General features: G+C 30.0%; 1 protein-coding gene and 3 long non-coding RNA genes across 4 annotated transcripts; 3 read left to right on the top strand and 1 right to left on the bottom strand.

The window, feature by feature from the left end:
- The first annotated feature begins 907 nt into the window (after window positions 1-907).
- Window positions 908-1,797, top strand: LOC108452346 (uncharacterized). Its single transcript, XR_001866376.2, has 2 exons — window positions 908-1,154; window positions 1,442-1,797. It is a non-coding gene; the product is annotated as an uncharacterized LOC108452346 (long non-coding RNA).
- Window positions 1,798-9,002: 7,205 nt separating this feature from the next.
- LOC108449908 (uncharacterized) lies at window positions 9,003-10,424 on the top strand. Its single transcript, XM_017747286.2, has 3 exons — window positions 9,003-9,594; window positions 9,684-9,916; window positions 10,007-10,424. The coding sequence occupies exons 1-3, from the start codon at window positions 9,124-9,126 to the stop codon at window positions 10,254-10,256; spliced, it is 954 nt and encodes a 317-aa protein (XP_017602775.1). The 5' UTR covers window positions 9,003-9,123; the 3' UTR covers window positions 10,257-10,424.
- Window positions 10,425-11,550: 1,126 nt separating this feature from the next.
- LOC128286667 (uncharacterized) lies at window positions 11,551-14,161 on the top strand. Its single transcript, XR_008277287.1, has 2 exons — window positions 11,551-11,724; window positions 13,906-14,161. It is a non-coding gene; the product is annotated as an uncharacterized LOC128286667 (long non-coding RNA).
- Window positions 14,162-14,165: 4 nt separating this feature from the next.
- Window positions 14,166-16,730, bottom strand: LOC128286668 (uncharacterized). The gene is made up of 3 exons (XR_008277288.1): window positions 16,574-16,730; window positions 16,015-16,101; window positions 14,166-14,414 (listed from the first exon to the last, which is right to left on the bottom strand). It is a non-coding gene; the product is annotated as an uncharacterized LOC128286668 (long non-coding RNA).
- Between the last annotated feature and the right edge of the window lie 2,276 nt (window positions 16,731-19,006).

Consider the following 19,006-nt stretch of genomic DNA (forward strand, 5'->3'; position numbering starts at 1 on the left):
TCATGAATAATGTAAAATAATAGGAAATGCATAAGAAACCAATTTTAAAAGAAGTTTCAAATAAATCACTCAAATAAAATATAACAAATTTTTAAAATAAAATAAAATAAAATAAATAATAGGAAAAATAAAATTTGGAAATATAACTATATAAACTATAAGAAAATTTTAAATAGGTAATAAATATAAGAATTTTAAAAAAATAAATAGGGAAAAATAAAAGAAATAATATATCATATAGTAATGTACAAATGAATTTTAAAATAAATATTACAAAGTAAATAATTTGAATGAAAGCTTGAACTGTATCAAAATAAAAAATAAGGGAAAAAATAATACATATGCATAAAAGATTAAAAATAAATAATATGAAAAATATGGAGGTATTTAAAACAAACAAAATATACAATCAAAATAGGATCCCCAAAGAAACCAATTATACATGAATAAAAAAGGGGGGATACGTATAATAAATTTAAGAGGGAAAATATATATATATAATAAATATAAAGAGAACATTTATATAGAATAATATGAAAGCAATAATCTATTTGACACAGAGCTAATTTTATCATAAATTATATATGTATAATAACACATAAGAGCTATTTAAATGTAAAATCATACAAAATTTAAAAAAAACCTCCATCGAAACAAAAGCGAAATCTAGAGGATAGTTTTAAACAAATTGAATTATTAAAACAAAATCAAGGACTTGAACTAGATACGCACAAACAAGAAGGAACCAAAAATGCAAATTCCCCAAGTCCCAAAGCGCTTCACCTAGACGTGGACTAAACTGGAATAACACGCAAGTTCTAGGAATAAATTTAAATAATCAAAGAAAGCATAAATAGGGCCCAATTGACCACTGGCACAAAGGGGGGGCTCAACGCATAAATTCCCCATCTTGAATCAAAGTGTGTGGGTCTAGCACCAAACGGTGCTTTTCATTTGCCAATTAAAAGACAAAAGCCATTGAATGGCATTTCTTCAGCAAAACCCCACCCTTCATTTTCTCTGCCATTTTTAGAAAAAGAAAATAACACCCCCCACCTAAATCTCTACTAGGATTTCAACCCGAAGCGCCGCAAATGGAGGGTCATCGGCACTTCCATGCCATCGCCTCTAGTGCCGATCCACGGCGAACCCAGGTAAGCTTCGTTACTTCTGATTTTTATTTTAAAAAAACAAATTGCAAAGTAAAGAAAAAGCAAAAAGGGAAAAATGCGAAACGAGAAAGAATCAAAAAACAACCTTCTGAGTTTTTGATCTCTTTTATTGCTATCACTTGCTTATGTGTATTCTCTGCTGTAGTCTGTGAAAAAAATCGAAAGGAAAAAAAATCCCCAAAAAAAGAACCCCCCATTACAGTGTTTTCAATGGCTTTTTATAGCCTAGAAATAAAATGAAAATCTTCTACTGTTGTTTGCCCTTGCAGATATCTCGGAGGCGTGGGAGCGTGGCATGAAGTAGAGCACGATTCGGAAGCTTGGCGCGCGTCGTACTCTACTTGGACTCGAAGCTTGCGGCGCCGATTTCCTTCTGCTGCTAGGGTGTTGGGTTGGCTCTATGTTTTGTGTATTGGGCTGAGAGATGTGGGTTAGGTTTTGGGTAATCTGTTGGGCTTTGGGTTTGTTTTAAATTTGGTCCTACAGCTATCATATTGATTATTCTTCATCCATGATTAGGAAATTGATAATATTTTTAGATTGGTGGAATTTGATTGTTATCTTGTTAGTTGATTAAACGAATTATCTTATCTCCATTCATCAATCATAGTAACTCATACATGTATATTATCTCGTGTTTTTATTTCATTTCCGGTTAACAAATATCACTCTATAATTTCTAACTCTTTAAAATTAATTATTTCATTTTATTTTAAGTCAAATTAGTGCATTTCAAGCTGGTTTTATAATTATTTGTTTAAAAATTCCTTAAAACGAAGGTAATATTCAATGTTTGGCAATTCGGGAAATCGTGCCCTACCGTGCTGGGTTGCAATTTCCCATTTGTTCGAAACGATTGAATATTCCTTCGGTATTTCATTCATGTCTTTAAAAATTTTCTTTAGAACAAAGGAAATGCTCGATGCTTGGCAATTCGGAGAATTGTGCCCTATCGTGCGGGGTAGTAATTTTCCGTTTGTTCAAAATAATCGAACGTCCCTTTTGAATTTCACTCATATTTTCTAAATCCTAAAACAAAGCAATGCTCAACGTTTGGAAGTTTGAAGAATTGTGCCTTACCGTGCTGGGTTCCGGTTTTTCGTTGGACTAAATAATCGGACATCTTTTTGTAATTTTCGGGGTATAAATTTTTGGAAGCCCAGATTTATAGTGTTCTCAAGGGAATAAAGTATCGTGTCCTATCGTGTTGGATATGATGCTGCACTCCTTTGAAACAAGATAATTTTGGCGACCAACTTGAGCTATTCAAATTTTTTAAAGAATCATTTTTCAAAAATAGTTTCAAATCTCAGACATAAGGACAGTATTTAATCAATTTGGTACCAATTTTGGGCGTATTGAGGGTGCTAATCCTTCTTCATACATAATCGGCTCCCGAACCCGTTTTCTCAAATTTACGTTGGCCAAAATTGATTTAAATAGAATAAAATATTTTATCAGGTGAACCAATCACACCTAAACAAAAGATTGATGGCGACTCTACGATTTATTTTCAAAAATTGAATCCCCATTTTAAAACAAAAAAATGGTTTCGACACTGGTAAAGTTACTTTTAGTTAAGAAGTAGTCAGGTTGTCTAAGTACTGTTTGTTTTCAGTTTCTAATTTGTATTGGTTTGTTACTATTTATTTTTCCTATAATCTATTTTCGAGGCAACGTGTAGTGGTGAAGGTACAAGGGTTGACAGGATTCTGACTCTCTTAAAATAATTTTTTTATTTAAGTCTATTTATAATTTATATTGAAATAATAAAATTTTGATTTAAATCTATAAAAAAAAAATTCCAAAGAAAACAAGGAAAATGCTGGGTGAAGGACTCAAAAAACAACGTCTTCTTTGATTTGTCAAAAAGGGTGGCTGTGTTTTTCCTTTTGGTTTGAAATTTGTGGTGGCTTTGATTTATTGGTGTTATATATATATATATATATATATATATATATATATATTCTTTTATTTTTTATGTAAGATAATTGGATCCCTGTTTTAAAACACAAAAAATGGTTTCGACACAGGTAAAGTTACATTTAGTTAAGAAGTAGTCAGGTTGTCTAAGTACTGTTTGTTTTCAGTTTCTAATTTGTATTGGTTTGTTACTATTTATTTTTCCTATAATCTATTTTCGAGGCAACGTGTAGTGGTGAAGGTACGAGAGTTGATAGAATTATGACTCTCTTAAAATAATTTTTTTATTTAAGTCTATTTATAATTTATATTGAAATAATAAAATTTTGATTTAAATCTATAAAAAAAAAATTCCAAAGAAAACAAGGAAAATGCTGGGTGAAGGACTCAAAAACGTCTTCTTTGATTTGTCAAAAAGGGTGGCTGTGTTTTTCCTTTTGGTTTGAAATTTGTGGTGGCTTTGATTTATTGGTGTATATATATATATATATATATATATATATATATATATATATATATATATATATATATATATTCTTTTATTTTTATGTAAGATAATTGGATCCTGTTTTAAAACACAAAAATGGTTTCGACACGGTAAAGTTACTTTTAGTTAAGAAGTAGTCGGGTTGTCTAAGTCTTTGTTTGTTTTCAGTTTCTAATTTGTATTAGTTTGTTACTATTTATTTTTCCTATAATCTATTTTCGAGGCAACGTGTAGTGGTGAAGGTACGAGGTTGACAGGATTCGACTCTCTTAAAATAAATTTTTTATTTAAGTTTATTTATAATTTATATTAAAATAATAAAATTTTGATTTAAATCTATAAAAGAAAAATTCCAAAGAAAACAAGGAAAATGCTGGGTGAAGGACTTAAAAAAACGTCTTCTTTGATTTGTCAAAAAGGGTGGCTGTGTTTTTCCTTTTGGTTTGAAATTTGTGGTGGCTTTGATTTATTGGTGTTATATATATATATATATTCTTTTATTTTTTATGTAAGATAATTGGATCCCTGTTTTAAAACACAAAAAATAGTTTTGACACAGGTAAAGTTACTTTTAGTTAAGAAGTAGTAAGGTTGTCTAAGTACTGTTTGTTTTCAGTTTCTAATTTGTATTGGTTTGTTACTATTTATTTTTCCTATAATCTATTTTTGAGGCAACGTGTAGTGGTGAAAGTACGAGGGTTGACAGGATTCTGACTCTCTTAAAATAATTTTTTTTATTTAAGTTTATTTATAATTTATATTAAAATAATAAAATTTTGATTTAAATCTATAAAAAAAAATTCCAAAGAAAACAAGGAAAATGCTGGGTGAAGGACTTAAAAACAGTCTTTTTGATTTGTCAAAAGGGTGGCTGTATTTTTCCTTTTGGTTTGAAATTTGTGGTGGCTTTGATTTATTGGTGTATATATATATATATATATATATATATATATATATATATATATATTCTTTTATTTTTATGTAAGATAATTGTGTTTTATAGAAATTATGAGTCTATTTATTTCACTGAAAAATATTTTATGTATTTTCATGTGTTTGTTTTATGAAGATTAATTTATTTAACGGAAGATAACATATAAGTTAATAGAAAATAAGTTATTTGTCCGGTAAGATGATCTATTCTCTTGAGAAACATTAGTCATTTTTGAAAAATAGTTTATTTATAAATAACTTTATTTTTATATAAAAATTAACTTAAGTCAAGCTTAATATTATTATATTAATTAAAAATATTTAAAGTTAATAAAATATTAATATAAAATAGTATAATTTTCAATATTATTAAAGATACATATTTAATTTCCTGTATCTAATCATATAATATATTATTATTTCTAATATATTATTTTTATTTTAATAAAAATTTAAATAGTACTCTTCATATATTATTGAAAAGTGTTCAATTTTATTACAATTATAAATATATTAATAATAAATATTTTGTAGTATAAATGTTAAAATATGTCATAAGTCTATATACTTTTCATAAATTTGAAATTCAACCCTTGTACTTTTATTTTCTAGAATTTAGTCCTCCACTTTTCAGATTTGAAAATCAAGTCCAATTATTAATATTTTTCAATTTTTAATCAATTTTTTTATATTACATTTTTAACTAAAAAGTACTCCCATTTATAGATTTCCTCTAAAGGTTAGAGCAACGCGTCTTAGAACAGTGTCATTTAGTGAACCATAAAATTTTGGGAATTATAGTTGGGAACCCAAATTTAAAGGAAAAGAAAAAAAAAGTGAAAATAATGTGGGGAAGAGTACAGAAAAGAAAACAGTGGAAAAAACATGGAAAAGAGGAAAAAAAAGAAAAAGAAAAAACATGGATGGTTTGAAGAAGAAAAAAGAAAAATAGAGTAAAGAGTAGAGAGAGAATGAAAATAAAAATATTTTAATTTTAATTTTCTGTGAATGATGATGTAGGGACCATAATGGTTACGGAATTATAGTTTACGTATTAGTTTGACAAAAAAAAAAGGTATAATTTATGAATTAAACCTTATGATTATAGGGTAAATTATGCTAGTTGTTGCCCAATTATTGTAAATTTCTTTTGTGGTCATTAATTAGGGAAAGTTACAAAATTGTCATCTTAGTCAATTTCTTTTTTGGTCATCAAACTATCAAAAGTTACAAAATGATCACCCAACTATTAATTTTTTTCTTTTTTGGTCACCCAGTTATCATGATTTTCAGGTGTTTTCATTTTTACGTCAGCTAATTAGTGACAAAAAAGATAAAATTTAATGGTTAAATTCTACAATTAGTCATTGTGCTTTGAAAAAGTTATGGATTTTAGTCCCTATAATTTCATCAATTTCAATCGTTGTACTTTTCTAATTGATCATTTGTAGTTCATGTACTTTTCAAAATTTGAAATTCTAGTCCTGACCCAAACCATAACAGTTGAATTTGTTTGGTTAAATTCAATTACTAGCCTTGTACCAGGCATACAGTTATAGATTTGATCCATATTCTCCAATTAAATCATTCTAAGCCTTTATACCTTTTGAAATTTGAAATTTTAATATTGATGCAAATGGAAATCGTTAATCCATTAAAATGATTTTTAGTGAGTAATATGTGGAAATAACAAATTGACATGGCACTACACATATGATAATATTCAGCGCACCAGATTTTGAAAAATAGTATAATTTAATGAATTTATCAATTTGGTTAATAAATAATTTTTTGTTTTGTTTTATGATTTGAGTGCGATTTTAGCTATTTTAATAATTAAAGACTTGTCGTAAGGAAATCAAGTGGCTCATCTCTTGGCAACTGAAGGATTTAAAGGGGAGAGAAATACTCATCTTCTTGAATGACTGTCGGAGTTTGCAGTGGAGGTGGTGGATAAGGATCGTTGGGGGATAGCATCATCAAATTAACCCTAGGTATTTACAGATCGGAAGCCAGTTGTTGTCTGAGCTTAGATCGTCGAGGACAGTGAAGAAAATATGAAGGCCAAAACCAAAGGTAGAAATTGTGGTTTAAAGGTTATTGGAGACCGATTCAATTCCCAGAAGAAAACAAGATTTGGTTTCCAGAAAGGAAATGTTTTGGGAATGAGCTCCTGAGTTTTTATTATCTGACGTTTTGGTGTTGGGAGTGTCCATTTATTAGGCTAGGGTAAAGTTATTTTTAGTTAAGAATTGATCAGATTGTCTAGGTACTGTTCGTTTTCAGTTTCTAATTTATTTTAATTTGTTACTCTTTATTTTTTCTATAATTTATTTTTGAGGTAGCGTGTCGTGACAAAGCTACGGGAGTTGACAGCGTTCCGACTCTCTTAAAATATATATTTTTTCATTTAAGTACATTTATAATTTAAATTGAAATAATAAAATTTTATTTAAATCTATGAAAGAAAAATTCCGAAGAAAACAAGGAAAATGCTGGGTAAAGGACTCAGAAAAAACAACTTTCCTTCTATTAACGTATTCTTTGATTCGTCAAAAGGGTGGCTTTGATTTATTGGTGTTATATATAATATATATATATATATATATATATATATTTATTTTATTTTCTATGTAAGATAATTGGGTTTTATAGAAATTATGAGTCCATTTGTTTTACTAAAAATATTTTATGTATTTTTATGTATTTGTTTTATGAAAATAATTTACTCAACCAAAATGATATATAAATCAACAGAAAATAAGTTATTTTCCTAAAAATAACTCATTTATAGATAATTTTATTTTATATGAAAATTGACGTAAATCAAGCTTAATATTATTATATTAATATAAAATATTTTTAAAATATTTAAAAATAATAAAATATTATCATTTTAATATTATTAAAGATACATATTTAATTATCTATATCTAATCATATAAAAACTATTGTTTTTAATATATTATTTTTATTTTAATAATAAAATTTTAAATAATATTCTTCATATATTATTAAAAAGTATTCAATATTAATAGTTTAATAATAAATATTTATTACAATTATAAATATATTAATAATAAATGTTTTATAGTATAAATGTTAAAATATGCAATGAGTCAATGTACTTTTTATAAATTTGAAATTCAATTCCTGTACTTTTATTTTCTAGAATTTAGCTCCTCCACTTTTTAGATTTAAAAATCAAGTTCAATTATTAACATTATTCAACTTTTTTATCAAATTTTTGATATCACATTTTTAACTATAAAATACTCATATTTATAAATTTCCTCTAAAGTTTAGAGTAACGCATCTTGGAACAGTGCCACTGATTGAACCATAAAATTTGGGGAATTATAGTTCGGAACCCAAATTTAAAGGAAAGGAACAAGAAAAAAAAAGTGAAAATAATGTGGGGAAGAGTGCACAAAAGAAAAAAATAGAAAAGAAAAATGAAAAATGGGAAAAAAAAGAAGAAGAAGAAGAAGAAGAAAATGAAAAGAGAATGAAAATAAAAATAATTTAATTTATATTTTTAATTTTAATTTTAATTTTAATTTTATGCAAATGATGATGTATGGACCATAATGGTTACGGAATTATAGTTTACGTGTTATTTTATGTATCTAATTATAAAAAGGTATAAATTATGATTTAAGCCTTATGATTATAGGGTAAATTACACTAGTTGTTGTCTAACTACTGTAAATTTCTTTTGTGGTCACCAATTACAGAAAGTCACAAAATTGTCATTTTAGTCAAATTTTTTTTTGTCATCAAACTATCAAAAGTTACAAAATGATCATCAAATTATTGAATTTTTTTTGTCACCCAACTATCTTAAATTTTCGGGTGTTTCTATTTTTATGTCAGCTAATTAGTGACAAAAAAAGATAAAATCTAATGGTTAAATTCTACAATTAGTCATTGTACTTTGAAAAAGTTATGGATTTTAGTCCCTATACTTCATCAATTTCAATCGTTGTACTTTTTTAATTGATCATTTGTAGTCCATGTACATTTCAAATTTTGAAATTTTAGTCCTGGCCCAAAACATAACAGTTGAATTTGTTTAGTTAAATTCAAATACTAGCCTTGTACCATGCATATAGTTATAGATTTAATCAATATTCTCCAATTAGATCATTCTAAGTCGTACACCTTTTGAATTTTGAAAATTTAATATTGATGCAAATGGAAATCGTTAATCTATTAACTGAATTTTTAGTGAGTAATATGTGAAAATAACAAATTGACATGGCACAATACATATGACAATATTCAGTGCATTAGATTTTGGAAAATAGTATAACTTAACGAATTGAGAAATTATAGTAGGTGATAATTGATATTTTAAAAATTGAAAAGTATAAGGACTAAAAAATAATAAAATTAAAGTACATGAATTAAATTCATAACTTTTAAAACTACAGGGACTAATAATAAAATTTAACAAAAATTAATAGTTGGCGTGGTTGGGTGACGGAAGAAAATTCATAGTGAGGTGACAGTCATCGTACCATCCGTACTATAAAAAGAACACACGAAGAAGACGATGTAGAAAACCAGAAAAATCAAGGTATTTACGAGAATTAAGCAATAACAATGGAAGGGATAGAGCACCGAATGGTTAAAGTGAATGGCACAAACATTCACATAGCTGAAAAAGGTGAAGGTCCAGTCATCCTTTTCCTCCATGGCTTCCCTGAGCTTTGGTATTCATGGCGTCACCAAATCCTCGCTTTATCTTCCATGGGTTACCGAGCCGTTGCTCCCGATTTGAGAGGCTACGGCGACTCGGATGTTCCCGACTCAGTCGACAGTTACACTTGTTTCCACATAATCGGCGATCTAGTGGAGTTGATAAACGTGGTGGATCCGGATGAAGGGAAGGTGTTTGTGGTAGGGCATGACTGGGGAGCCATACTAGGATGGTATTTGTGTATGTTTAGGCCCGATAAAGTGAAAGCATTGGTGAATTTGAGTGTGCCGTTTTTGAGGTTTCATCGGGAAATCAAGCCTGTTGATTTCTGGATATCTTATTATGGCAGTGATCATTACATGTCTAGATTTCAGGTAACTTATTTCTTGTAGTTAGATCGAACTGTTAGGAATTATACGTGCTCATTTTTATGAACAGTATGAATATATGTATATGATTACAGGAATATGGAGAAATAGAAGGTGAATTTGCAGAGATTGGAGTGGAGAGAGTTGTGAAGGAATATTTGAGTGATTTTCCAGTATTATTGCCAAAAGGGAAACTATTTAAACGTCCATTAGATGAAGCAATTACATTGCCTTTTTGGTTATCTGAGGAAGAAGCCAGTTACTATGTCACCAAATTCCAGAAAACTGGTTTCACTGGTCCACTGAACTTCTACAGAAACCTTAACAGGTATGTGTGTATATATACACATGTATGTATATATAAAATTTTGGGTCGTAAGCAGTGTTGATGTTTTGGGGTGTTGGGTTTTGATGGCAGAAACTGGGAACTATTGAAACCATGGGTGGGCAGTAAGATCAAAACACCAGCCAAGTTCATAATGGGGGATAAGGATCTGGTTTATGGTGTGCCTGGTATGAAAGATTACATTCACAATGGTGGGTTCCAAGAAGATGTGCCATCTCTGCAGCAAGTGGTGGTGATGGAAGGTGTTGGCCATTTCATCAACATGGAGAAACCAGACGAGATCAACCAATACATTTATGACTTCTTTACACAGTTTCATTGAACCCAAATAACAAAAAGAAAAATAAAAAGTCCTTTCCTTTGCAATGTGAAAAAAAAATCAATAAAGTTCAGGGGTTAAATATGTTATTATCCCAAAAGTCAAAACTAGTTTGGAGTGCCTGTGTTATTTTTCGATGATATATTAAATTTATACATTTGATACCTAAAATTTAGGATGTTAACTTTTTAGTGTTTAAGTGTTTAATATAGGTTTTAGAATTGATTTCATGAAAATTCATAATTAACAAATAAACTCTAAAATCTCGAATTAAACCACATTCATTAAATTATATTTGACAAATAAAATTTAAAATTAAACAAATTCACAATCAATACTAAATTTATTCTATTAACAAAATAATAAAAGTTCAAACATAATAATATCGACAATTAACTTTTTTCAAATCAACGTTAAAACTCAAACTAAATACTAAAAAGTTAACACAGTTATTTTTAAGAGCAAAATATATATATAATTTTATCAAATATGGATATCATACTAGACCAAAATAACACGGGTAACACATTTGAAAAAAAGTGTAAAATTCAGTTACCAAATTATATATTAAATCTTTTTCTCTTAATCATTTTTAATTTTGATATAATGATAAATTTAGCTCTTAACGTGTGTATATATTCTCAATTTGGCTGTTATTATATTTTTGAGCTAAATTTGGCCCACAATATTTTAAAAACAGTCAAATTATTATTTTTTAAAAATAAATATTGATTAATATGTTAAATTTTTAAAGATGATAGCATGTTAGAGGTGTTCATGGGCCTGACCCAACCAAACTATTAGGCCCGTTTGTTAGGCCCAGACAAAAAAGGGCCTAAATTTTTGTCCAAGTCCAGTCCGGATAAAAATGTTAAAACCAGAACCCGACTCATATTAATATTTTTATATTATTTTTTATATAAATTTTTTAAAAAAATATATAATACATAAAAATACTAAAAACATTAAAAATATATATATGTTACTTAAATAATACTAAAATTGTAACAGCCCGATTTTGGGCCTAGTCGGAACAGTAGTTTTGGGACCACTATTCCGAGGCCAGAGAAAATTATTTTAGTATTATTTTGTGTTATAATATAATTTTATAAGTGCATGTAAATTTTGGTAAGTTAATTTTAGCGATTTCTAGTCCAATTTCGAAAAAGTACTAAATTACGTAAAAGGTAAAAGTTGAGTTTTAATACCTAAAGGTGTTAAATTGCTTTGTATTTTAAATTGGGGGTCTTTAAAGTGAAATTAGGCCATTTAAAGAGTGATGGCCGGCCATGAGACAAGGAATGAAATGGTCAAACCTGTTAGGTAAGTGTTGGGTGACTTTTTGACAAATAAGTAATAAAATAAAGAAAAGAAAATATCATCTTTTCTTCATCTTCTCTCCACCGAAAAAAATGGCAGCAAAGAAAGGGTTTAGAAGCTGGAAACTTTCAGTAAAGAAACTCCCTTTATAGTAAGTGATTTTAATGCTTTTTCTTGATGATTTTTACATTTTTGGAACTCCTAAAGCATGAGCTTTCATATGAGGGGTCTATTTTGCAAAATGATGAAGAGTCTAGGGTTTTGCCATGAGAGTAAATGTGTTGTTTGCTGTGTTTTTATGGAAGATTATGAGTCCTAGTTGTCTAATAAACAACTTTTGTGAAAGAAATTGCATGAAAACACCTTAAAAAGGGCTAGATTGTTAGGTTGTAAAATGAGTTGTAAATGTGTGAAATAGTTGAAATTATGAGTTGCTATAGTTATGAAAATGGTTCATTTAGACTCAAGGAGTAAAGAAATGTGATAAAAATTATTTTACGAGCCTAGGGGTAATTTGGTAATTTTGGCAAAATATAGGGGCAAAATTGTAAAAATTTGCCCAAGTGTGTCAATGGACTAATTTGATCAGTACATTATTTTAATAAGTTGAATGTGATATTTTAGATGATGAAAATCGAGATTTGGACCTAGGACGGAAAGAAATCGATTAAGGGATAATTACGTCTTTTTTTTCACCTTTGTGGTATCGAGTTAAGTTCATGTGTAAATAATGTAGCATAATTGTTATTTTTAAGTTATTGATGCTAAATATATGATATGCTGATTTTATCATGAAATATATGCTTTGTGGTTATTTTGAATAAAATGCAAGTTATGTGTATTATCATTAAATATAAAGTGCTACCGAGTATTGGTTTCGGTATTTTACGGAAGATGGCAAGGATATGTGTTCAAAGAAAATCCCGTTTGAACCTTAGGAATAGATTAGGATACAAGTGACATGTCACTTGGATGGTTGAGCATCCGAACTCGTTGAGTTGAGTCCGAGTTCACTTATGGATGCGAATGTTCAAACTCGTTGAGTTGAGTCCGAGTTCGTGAGATGTAACTAGGCATTCGAGCTCGTTGAGTAGAGTCCAAGTTCACTTATGGATGCGAATGCCCGAGCTCGTTGAGTTGAGTCCGAGTTCACTTATGGGCGGGTTACATGGTAGCTTGGCTACATATGTGGCACTTATGTGCAAACTTTCCATGTATCCGAATTATATTCCGATGTATTCAACGGGTAAAATTCTACTCAAATGGAAGAATACTCGAGATGAAAGGGACGTATTGGTAAATGTTGTGAAATAGATACTTTGAACAGGTATGTACTTAACCCTCGGGTTGAAAACTCGACATAACAACAATATGGTAAGATGGTAAATGAAAATGTGATATGAATGTCTCGGTGATGATTATACAAACGATGTTGTATTAATTTTGTGAACAATGATCATGAATGAGTAATTTAGCCTTGACAGATTTGAGTTACTGCAGTAGTGTAACTTTGAAAATACACTAAAAATAGTGGAAAATGAGTTAGAGGCAGAATAATATATGGGATTAAATCTCAATGAGTCTATTTTCACATTAAAGAAATAGGGGAAGAAAAAGAATTCCATATTGTGTGATATTTGAATTCTTGTGAAACAGGGTCTGAATGAATTCGAGATCCCCTGTTTTGACTTTAGAAATTCACCAAAAATTGTAAAAAAATTATTAAGAGTCATACCTTACATGCATGGATTCCTTATTGAGTCTATTTTTAGAGAAAATAAACGCCATGGTCGTTGGAATTTCGTACAGGGAGAAATTCGGTTTGTAGTGCACAGGGGTCAGAGTGGTCATACCCTGAAACAAGGGAGAATTTAACTAATAAACTGTATTAATTGGCCCAACCAAAAATTCTAGAAAAAAATTAGTAAGTATACATATGAGTATAGTTTCAAGAGAAATATACGAGAACATTATTCGAGTCTTGTACTATGAGATAATTGAACTTTAGTACAGAAGGGTCAGAACTATCAGACAGTGAATCAGGGGTAACTTTGAGGAATAAACTGTACTATTTGGCTTAACCAAAAATTCTTAAAATTTTATGGAAGAAAGGAAAATAAGTCTAGTTTCATGTAAAATTAACGGAACTTAATTTGGAGTTTCGTAGCTCTAGATATAAATAATTTAGTGACTATTGCTCAGAAAGACTGCTTGTAGTGAACTTGAGAATATGTTGTAAACATTGATAAAACAAGTTAATGAGTGCTTATTGTTTTCATATGAACTTACTAAGCGAAAGCTTACCCCCCCTCTTCTTTCCCATGTTTTCTAGAGTTTCCAAGTTAGCTCGGGTTGGAGGCCGTCAGAGATATTATCACACTGTCAAGCTAACGCTATTGGTGTAGTGATTTCAAGTACTTTGAGCCTATGGCATGTATAGGAGTTTAAATATTGGAGTATGTGATATGCTTTAACCATATGTATTGGCCTATTTTGATTATGGGGTTGTAAATCTATTTTAATTATGCATGCATGTGCTATGGTGTTATGTGATGAGTTTATAATGATTATAGTAAGAATGTGAAAAAGATGTGAGTAAAATCTATGATATCTATTGCATGTGAAATTGCCATAATCATGACATGCATAATTAAAATAGATTTACAACCCCATAATCAAAATAGGCCAATACATATGGTTAAAGCCATATCACATACTCTAATATTTAAACTCCTATACATGCCATAGGCTCAAAGTACTTGAAATCAATACACCAATAGCGTTAGCTTGACAGTGTGATAATATCTCTGACGGCCTCCAACCCGAGCTAACCTGGAAACTCTAGAAAATATGGGAAAGAAGAGGGGGTGTAAGCTTTCGCTTAGTAAGTTCATATGAAAACAATAAGCACTCATTAACTTGTTTTATCAATGTTTACAACATATTCTCAAGTTCACTACAAGCTGTCTTTCTGAGCAATGGTCACTAAATTATTTATATCTAGAGCTACGAAACTCCGAATTAAGTTCCGTTAATTTTAAATGAAACTAGACTTATTTTCCTTTCTTCCATAAAATTTTCAGAATTTTTGGTTAAGCCAAATAGTACAGTTTATTCCTCAAAGTTACCCCTGATTCACTGTCTGACAGTTCCAACCCTTCTGTACTAAAGTTCAATTATCTCATAGTACAAGACTCGAATAATGTTCTCGTATATTTATCTTGAAACTAGACTCATATGTATAGTTACTAATTTTTTTCTAGAATTTTTGGTTGGGCCAATTAGTACAGTTTATTAGTTAAATTCTCCCTTGTTTCAGGGTATGACCACTCTGACCCCTGTGCACTACAAACCGAATTTCTCCCTGTACAAAATTCCAACGACCATGTTGTTTATTTCCCCTAAAAATAGACTCAATAAGTAATCCATGCATGTAAGGTATGACTCTTAATAATTTTTTTACAATTTTTGGTGAATTTCTAAAGTCAGAATAGGGGATCTCGAATTCATTCAGACCCTGTTTCACAAGAATTCAAATATCACATAATATGGAATTCTTTTTCTTCCCCTGTTTCTTTCATGTGAAAATAGACTCATTAAGCTTTAATCCCATATTTTATTCTGCCTCTAACTCATTTTCCACTATTTTTAGTGTATTTTCAAAGTTACACTACTGCAGTAACTCAAATCTGTCAAGGCTAAATTACTCATTCATGATCATTGTTCACAAAATTAATACAACATCGTTTGTATAATCATCACCGAGACATTCATATCACATTTTCATTTACCATCTTACCATATTGTTGTTATGTCGAGTTTTCAACCCGAGGGTTAAGTACATACCTGTTCAAAGTATCCATTTCACAACATTTACCAATACGTCCCTTTCATCTCGAGTATCCTTCCATTTGAGTAGAATTTTACCCGTTGAACACATCGGAATATAATTCGGATACATGGAAAGTTTGCACATAAGTGCCACATATGTAGCCAAGCTACCATGTAACCCGCCCATAAGTGAACTCGGGCGTTCGCATCCATAAGTGAACTTGGACTCAACTCAACGAGCTCGGATGCTTAGTTACATCTCACGAACTCGGACTCAACTCAACGAGTTCGAACATTCGCATCCATAAGTGAACTCGGACTCAACTCAACGAGTTCGGATGCTCAACCATCCTAGTGACATATCACTTGTATCCTAATCTATTCCTAAGATTCAAACGGGATTTTCCTCAACACATATCCTTGCCATCTTCCGTAAAATACCAAACCAATACTCAAGAGCACTTTATATTTAATGATAATACACATAACTTGCATCTTATTCAAAATAACCATTAAAGCATATATTTCATGATAAAATCAGCATATCATATATTTAACATCAATAACTTAAAAATAACAATTATGCTACATTATTTACACATGAACTTACCTCGATACCACAAAGGTGAAAAAAAAGACGTAATTATCCCTTAATCGATTTCTTTCCGTTCTAGGTCCAAATCTCGATTTTCATCATCTAAAATATCACATTCAACTTATTAAAACAATGTACTGATCAAATTAGTCCATTGACACACTTGGGCAATTTTTACAATTTTGCCCCTATATTTTGCCAAAATTACCAAATTACCCCTAGGCTCGTAAAATAATTTTTATCACATTTCTTTACTCCTTGAGTCTAGATGAACCATTTTCATAACTATAGCAACTCATAATTTCAACTATTTCACACATTTACAACTCATTTTACAACTTAGCAATCTAGCCCTTTTTAAGGTGTTTTCATGCAATTTCTTTCACAAAAGTTGTTTATTAGACAACTAGGACTCATAATCTTCCATAAAAACACAGCAAACAACACATTTACTCTCATGGCAAAACCCTAGACTCTTCATCATTTTGCAAAATAGACCCCTCATATGAAAGCTCATGCTTTAGGAGTTCCAAAAATGTAAAAATCATCAAGAAAAAGCATTAAAATCACTTACTATAAAGGGAGTTTCTTTGCTGAAAGTTTCCAGCTTCTAAACCCTTTCTTTGCTGCCATTTTTTTTGGTGGAGAGAAGATGATATTTTCTTTTCTTTATTGTATTACTTATTTGTCAAATAAGTCACCCAACACTTACCTAACATGTTTGACCATTTCATTCCTTGTCTCATGGCCGGCCATCACTCTTTAAATGGCCTAATTTCACTTTAAAGACCCCCAATTTAAAATACAAGGCAATTTAACACCTTTAGGTATTAAAACTCAACTTTTACCTTTTACGCGATTTAGTCCTTTTTCGAAATTGGACTAGAAATCGCTAAAATTAACTTACCAAAATTTACATGCACTTATAAAATTATATTATAACACAAAATAATACTAAATTAATTTTCTCTAGCCTCGGAATAGTGGTCCCAAAACTACTGTTCCGACTAGGCCCAAAATCGGGCTGTTACATTTTCTAAATTTTTCATGAGTTCTCGGTTGGGTCCCGAACCACTCCGGATGTATGTTTTGGGCCTCGTAAGCCCGTATATGGGACAGATTGTATGTGAAAATAAAAGTTTTTAATTATTTGGGATTTCATGGCCCTGTTTAGTATGGAAGTGTTAGTAAAAGTCAAGTAGCACCTCGAACCCCGTCCCGGCGTCGGATGTGGGCGAGGGGTGTTACAAAAATAGCTACAACTTAACAAGTAAATGCCTCTAAAATAGTAACAAAATTAAAAATAAAACAAAAGTTATACAATAACAATAAAATAGTAGCAACATAATAGTAAAATAGTAGCAAAATAGTGAAAAAAAAACAACAAAATAGCAACAAAAAAAACTACATTTTTTTTTACATATTCGGGCCGGTCTGGGCTCAGGCAAAAAAGGCCTTACTCGAGGCTCGTCCCATTTTCTAAATGGGCCTTGTTTTTTTCCAATTCTATTTTTTGGGCCTATATGTTTACCTAAACCCTCCCACTTTTCAGCCAGGGAGTAAGTCTATAACCTGCTATACTTCATGCTATTTTTAAAAAGAAATATTCATGCCACCGAGGTTGGCAAAGCTCCGACCCTCCTAAAATATTTTTTTTCATTTAAACTCGTTTTATAATTTATACTAAAATAATAAATATTTGATTTAATTATTTAAAATGAAAATTTAAATTAAAAAAAAAGAGGAAAATGATAGGTGAAGGACTCAGAAAAAAACAACTTTCCTTTGATTAAGGTGTTCTTTGAATCGTCAAAAATGGTGGCTTTGTTTTTTTCCTTTTGGTTTGAAATTCGTGGTGGCGTTGATTTATTGGTGTTATTTGATGTACGATAATTGGGTTTTTTGGGAAAATTATAAGAACACCAGAGAAGATGGTAGAATAGGGAGACAATCATTGGGAATCTAACCGATTCACGCTTTTGAATAAAACTTTTATTATTTTTGCTTTTAAGATTTACAAAAAGGTATAATTGTTTCCAAGTCCCTTTGTTAGACTTAGTTGATTCTTTTTGCTAACACATAGTAAAATTGGGCTACGTGGCAAGTAAAGTCAGAATTCAAAGGTATCTCATTCTCAATGATTAATACTAAAATAGCTACAACTTAACAAGTAAATGCCTTTAATATAATAACAAAATTAAAAATAAAATAAAAGTTATACAATAACAATAAAATAATACAATAACAATAAAATAGTAGCAACATAATAGTAAAATAGTAGCAAAATAGTGAAAAAAAACATGAAGAAAATAGCAAAAAAAAACTACATTTTTTTTACATATTCGGGCCGGTCTGGGCTCAGGCAAAAAAGGCCTTACTCGAGGCTTGTCCCATTTTCTAAATGGGTCTTGTTTTTTTCCCAATTCTATTTTTCAGGCCTATATGTTTACCTAAACCCTCCCACTTTTCAGCTAGGGAGCATGTCTATAGCCCGCCATACTTCATGCTATTTTTAAAAAGAAATATTCATGCCACCAAAGTTGGCAAAGCTCCGACCCTCCTAAAATAATTTTTTTTTCATTTAAACTTGTTTTATAATTTATACTAAAATAATAAATATTTGATTTAATTATTTAAAATGAAAATTTAAATTAAAAAAAAAAGAAAGAGGAAAATGATGGGTGAAGGACTCAGAAAAAACAACTTTCCTTTGATTAAGGTGTTCTTTGAATCATCAAAAAGGACGGCTTTGTTTTTTCCCTTTTGGTTTGAAATTCGTGGTGGCGTTGATTTATTGGTGTTATTTGATGTAAGATAATTGGGTTTTCTGGGAAAATTATAAGAACACCAGAGAAGATGGTAGAATAGGGAGACAATCATTGGGAATCTAACCGATTCACGCTTTTGAATAAAACTTATATTATTTTTGCTTTTAAGATCTACAAAAAGGTATAATTGTTTCCAAGTCCCTTTGTTAGGCTTAGTTGATTCTTTTTGCTAACACATA

The sequence above is a fragment of the Gossypium arboreum genome, chromosome 13, assembly GCF_025698485.1.
Source record: "Gossypium arboreum isolate Shixiya-1 chromosome 13, ASM2569848v2, whole genome shotgun sequence".
In the NCBI taxonomy this organism is placed as follows: Eukaryota; Viridiplantae; Streptophyta; class Magnoliopsida; order Malvales; family Malvaceae; genus Gossypium; species Gossypium arboreum.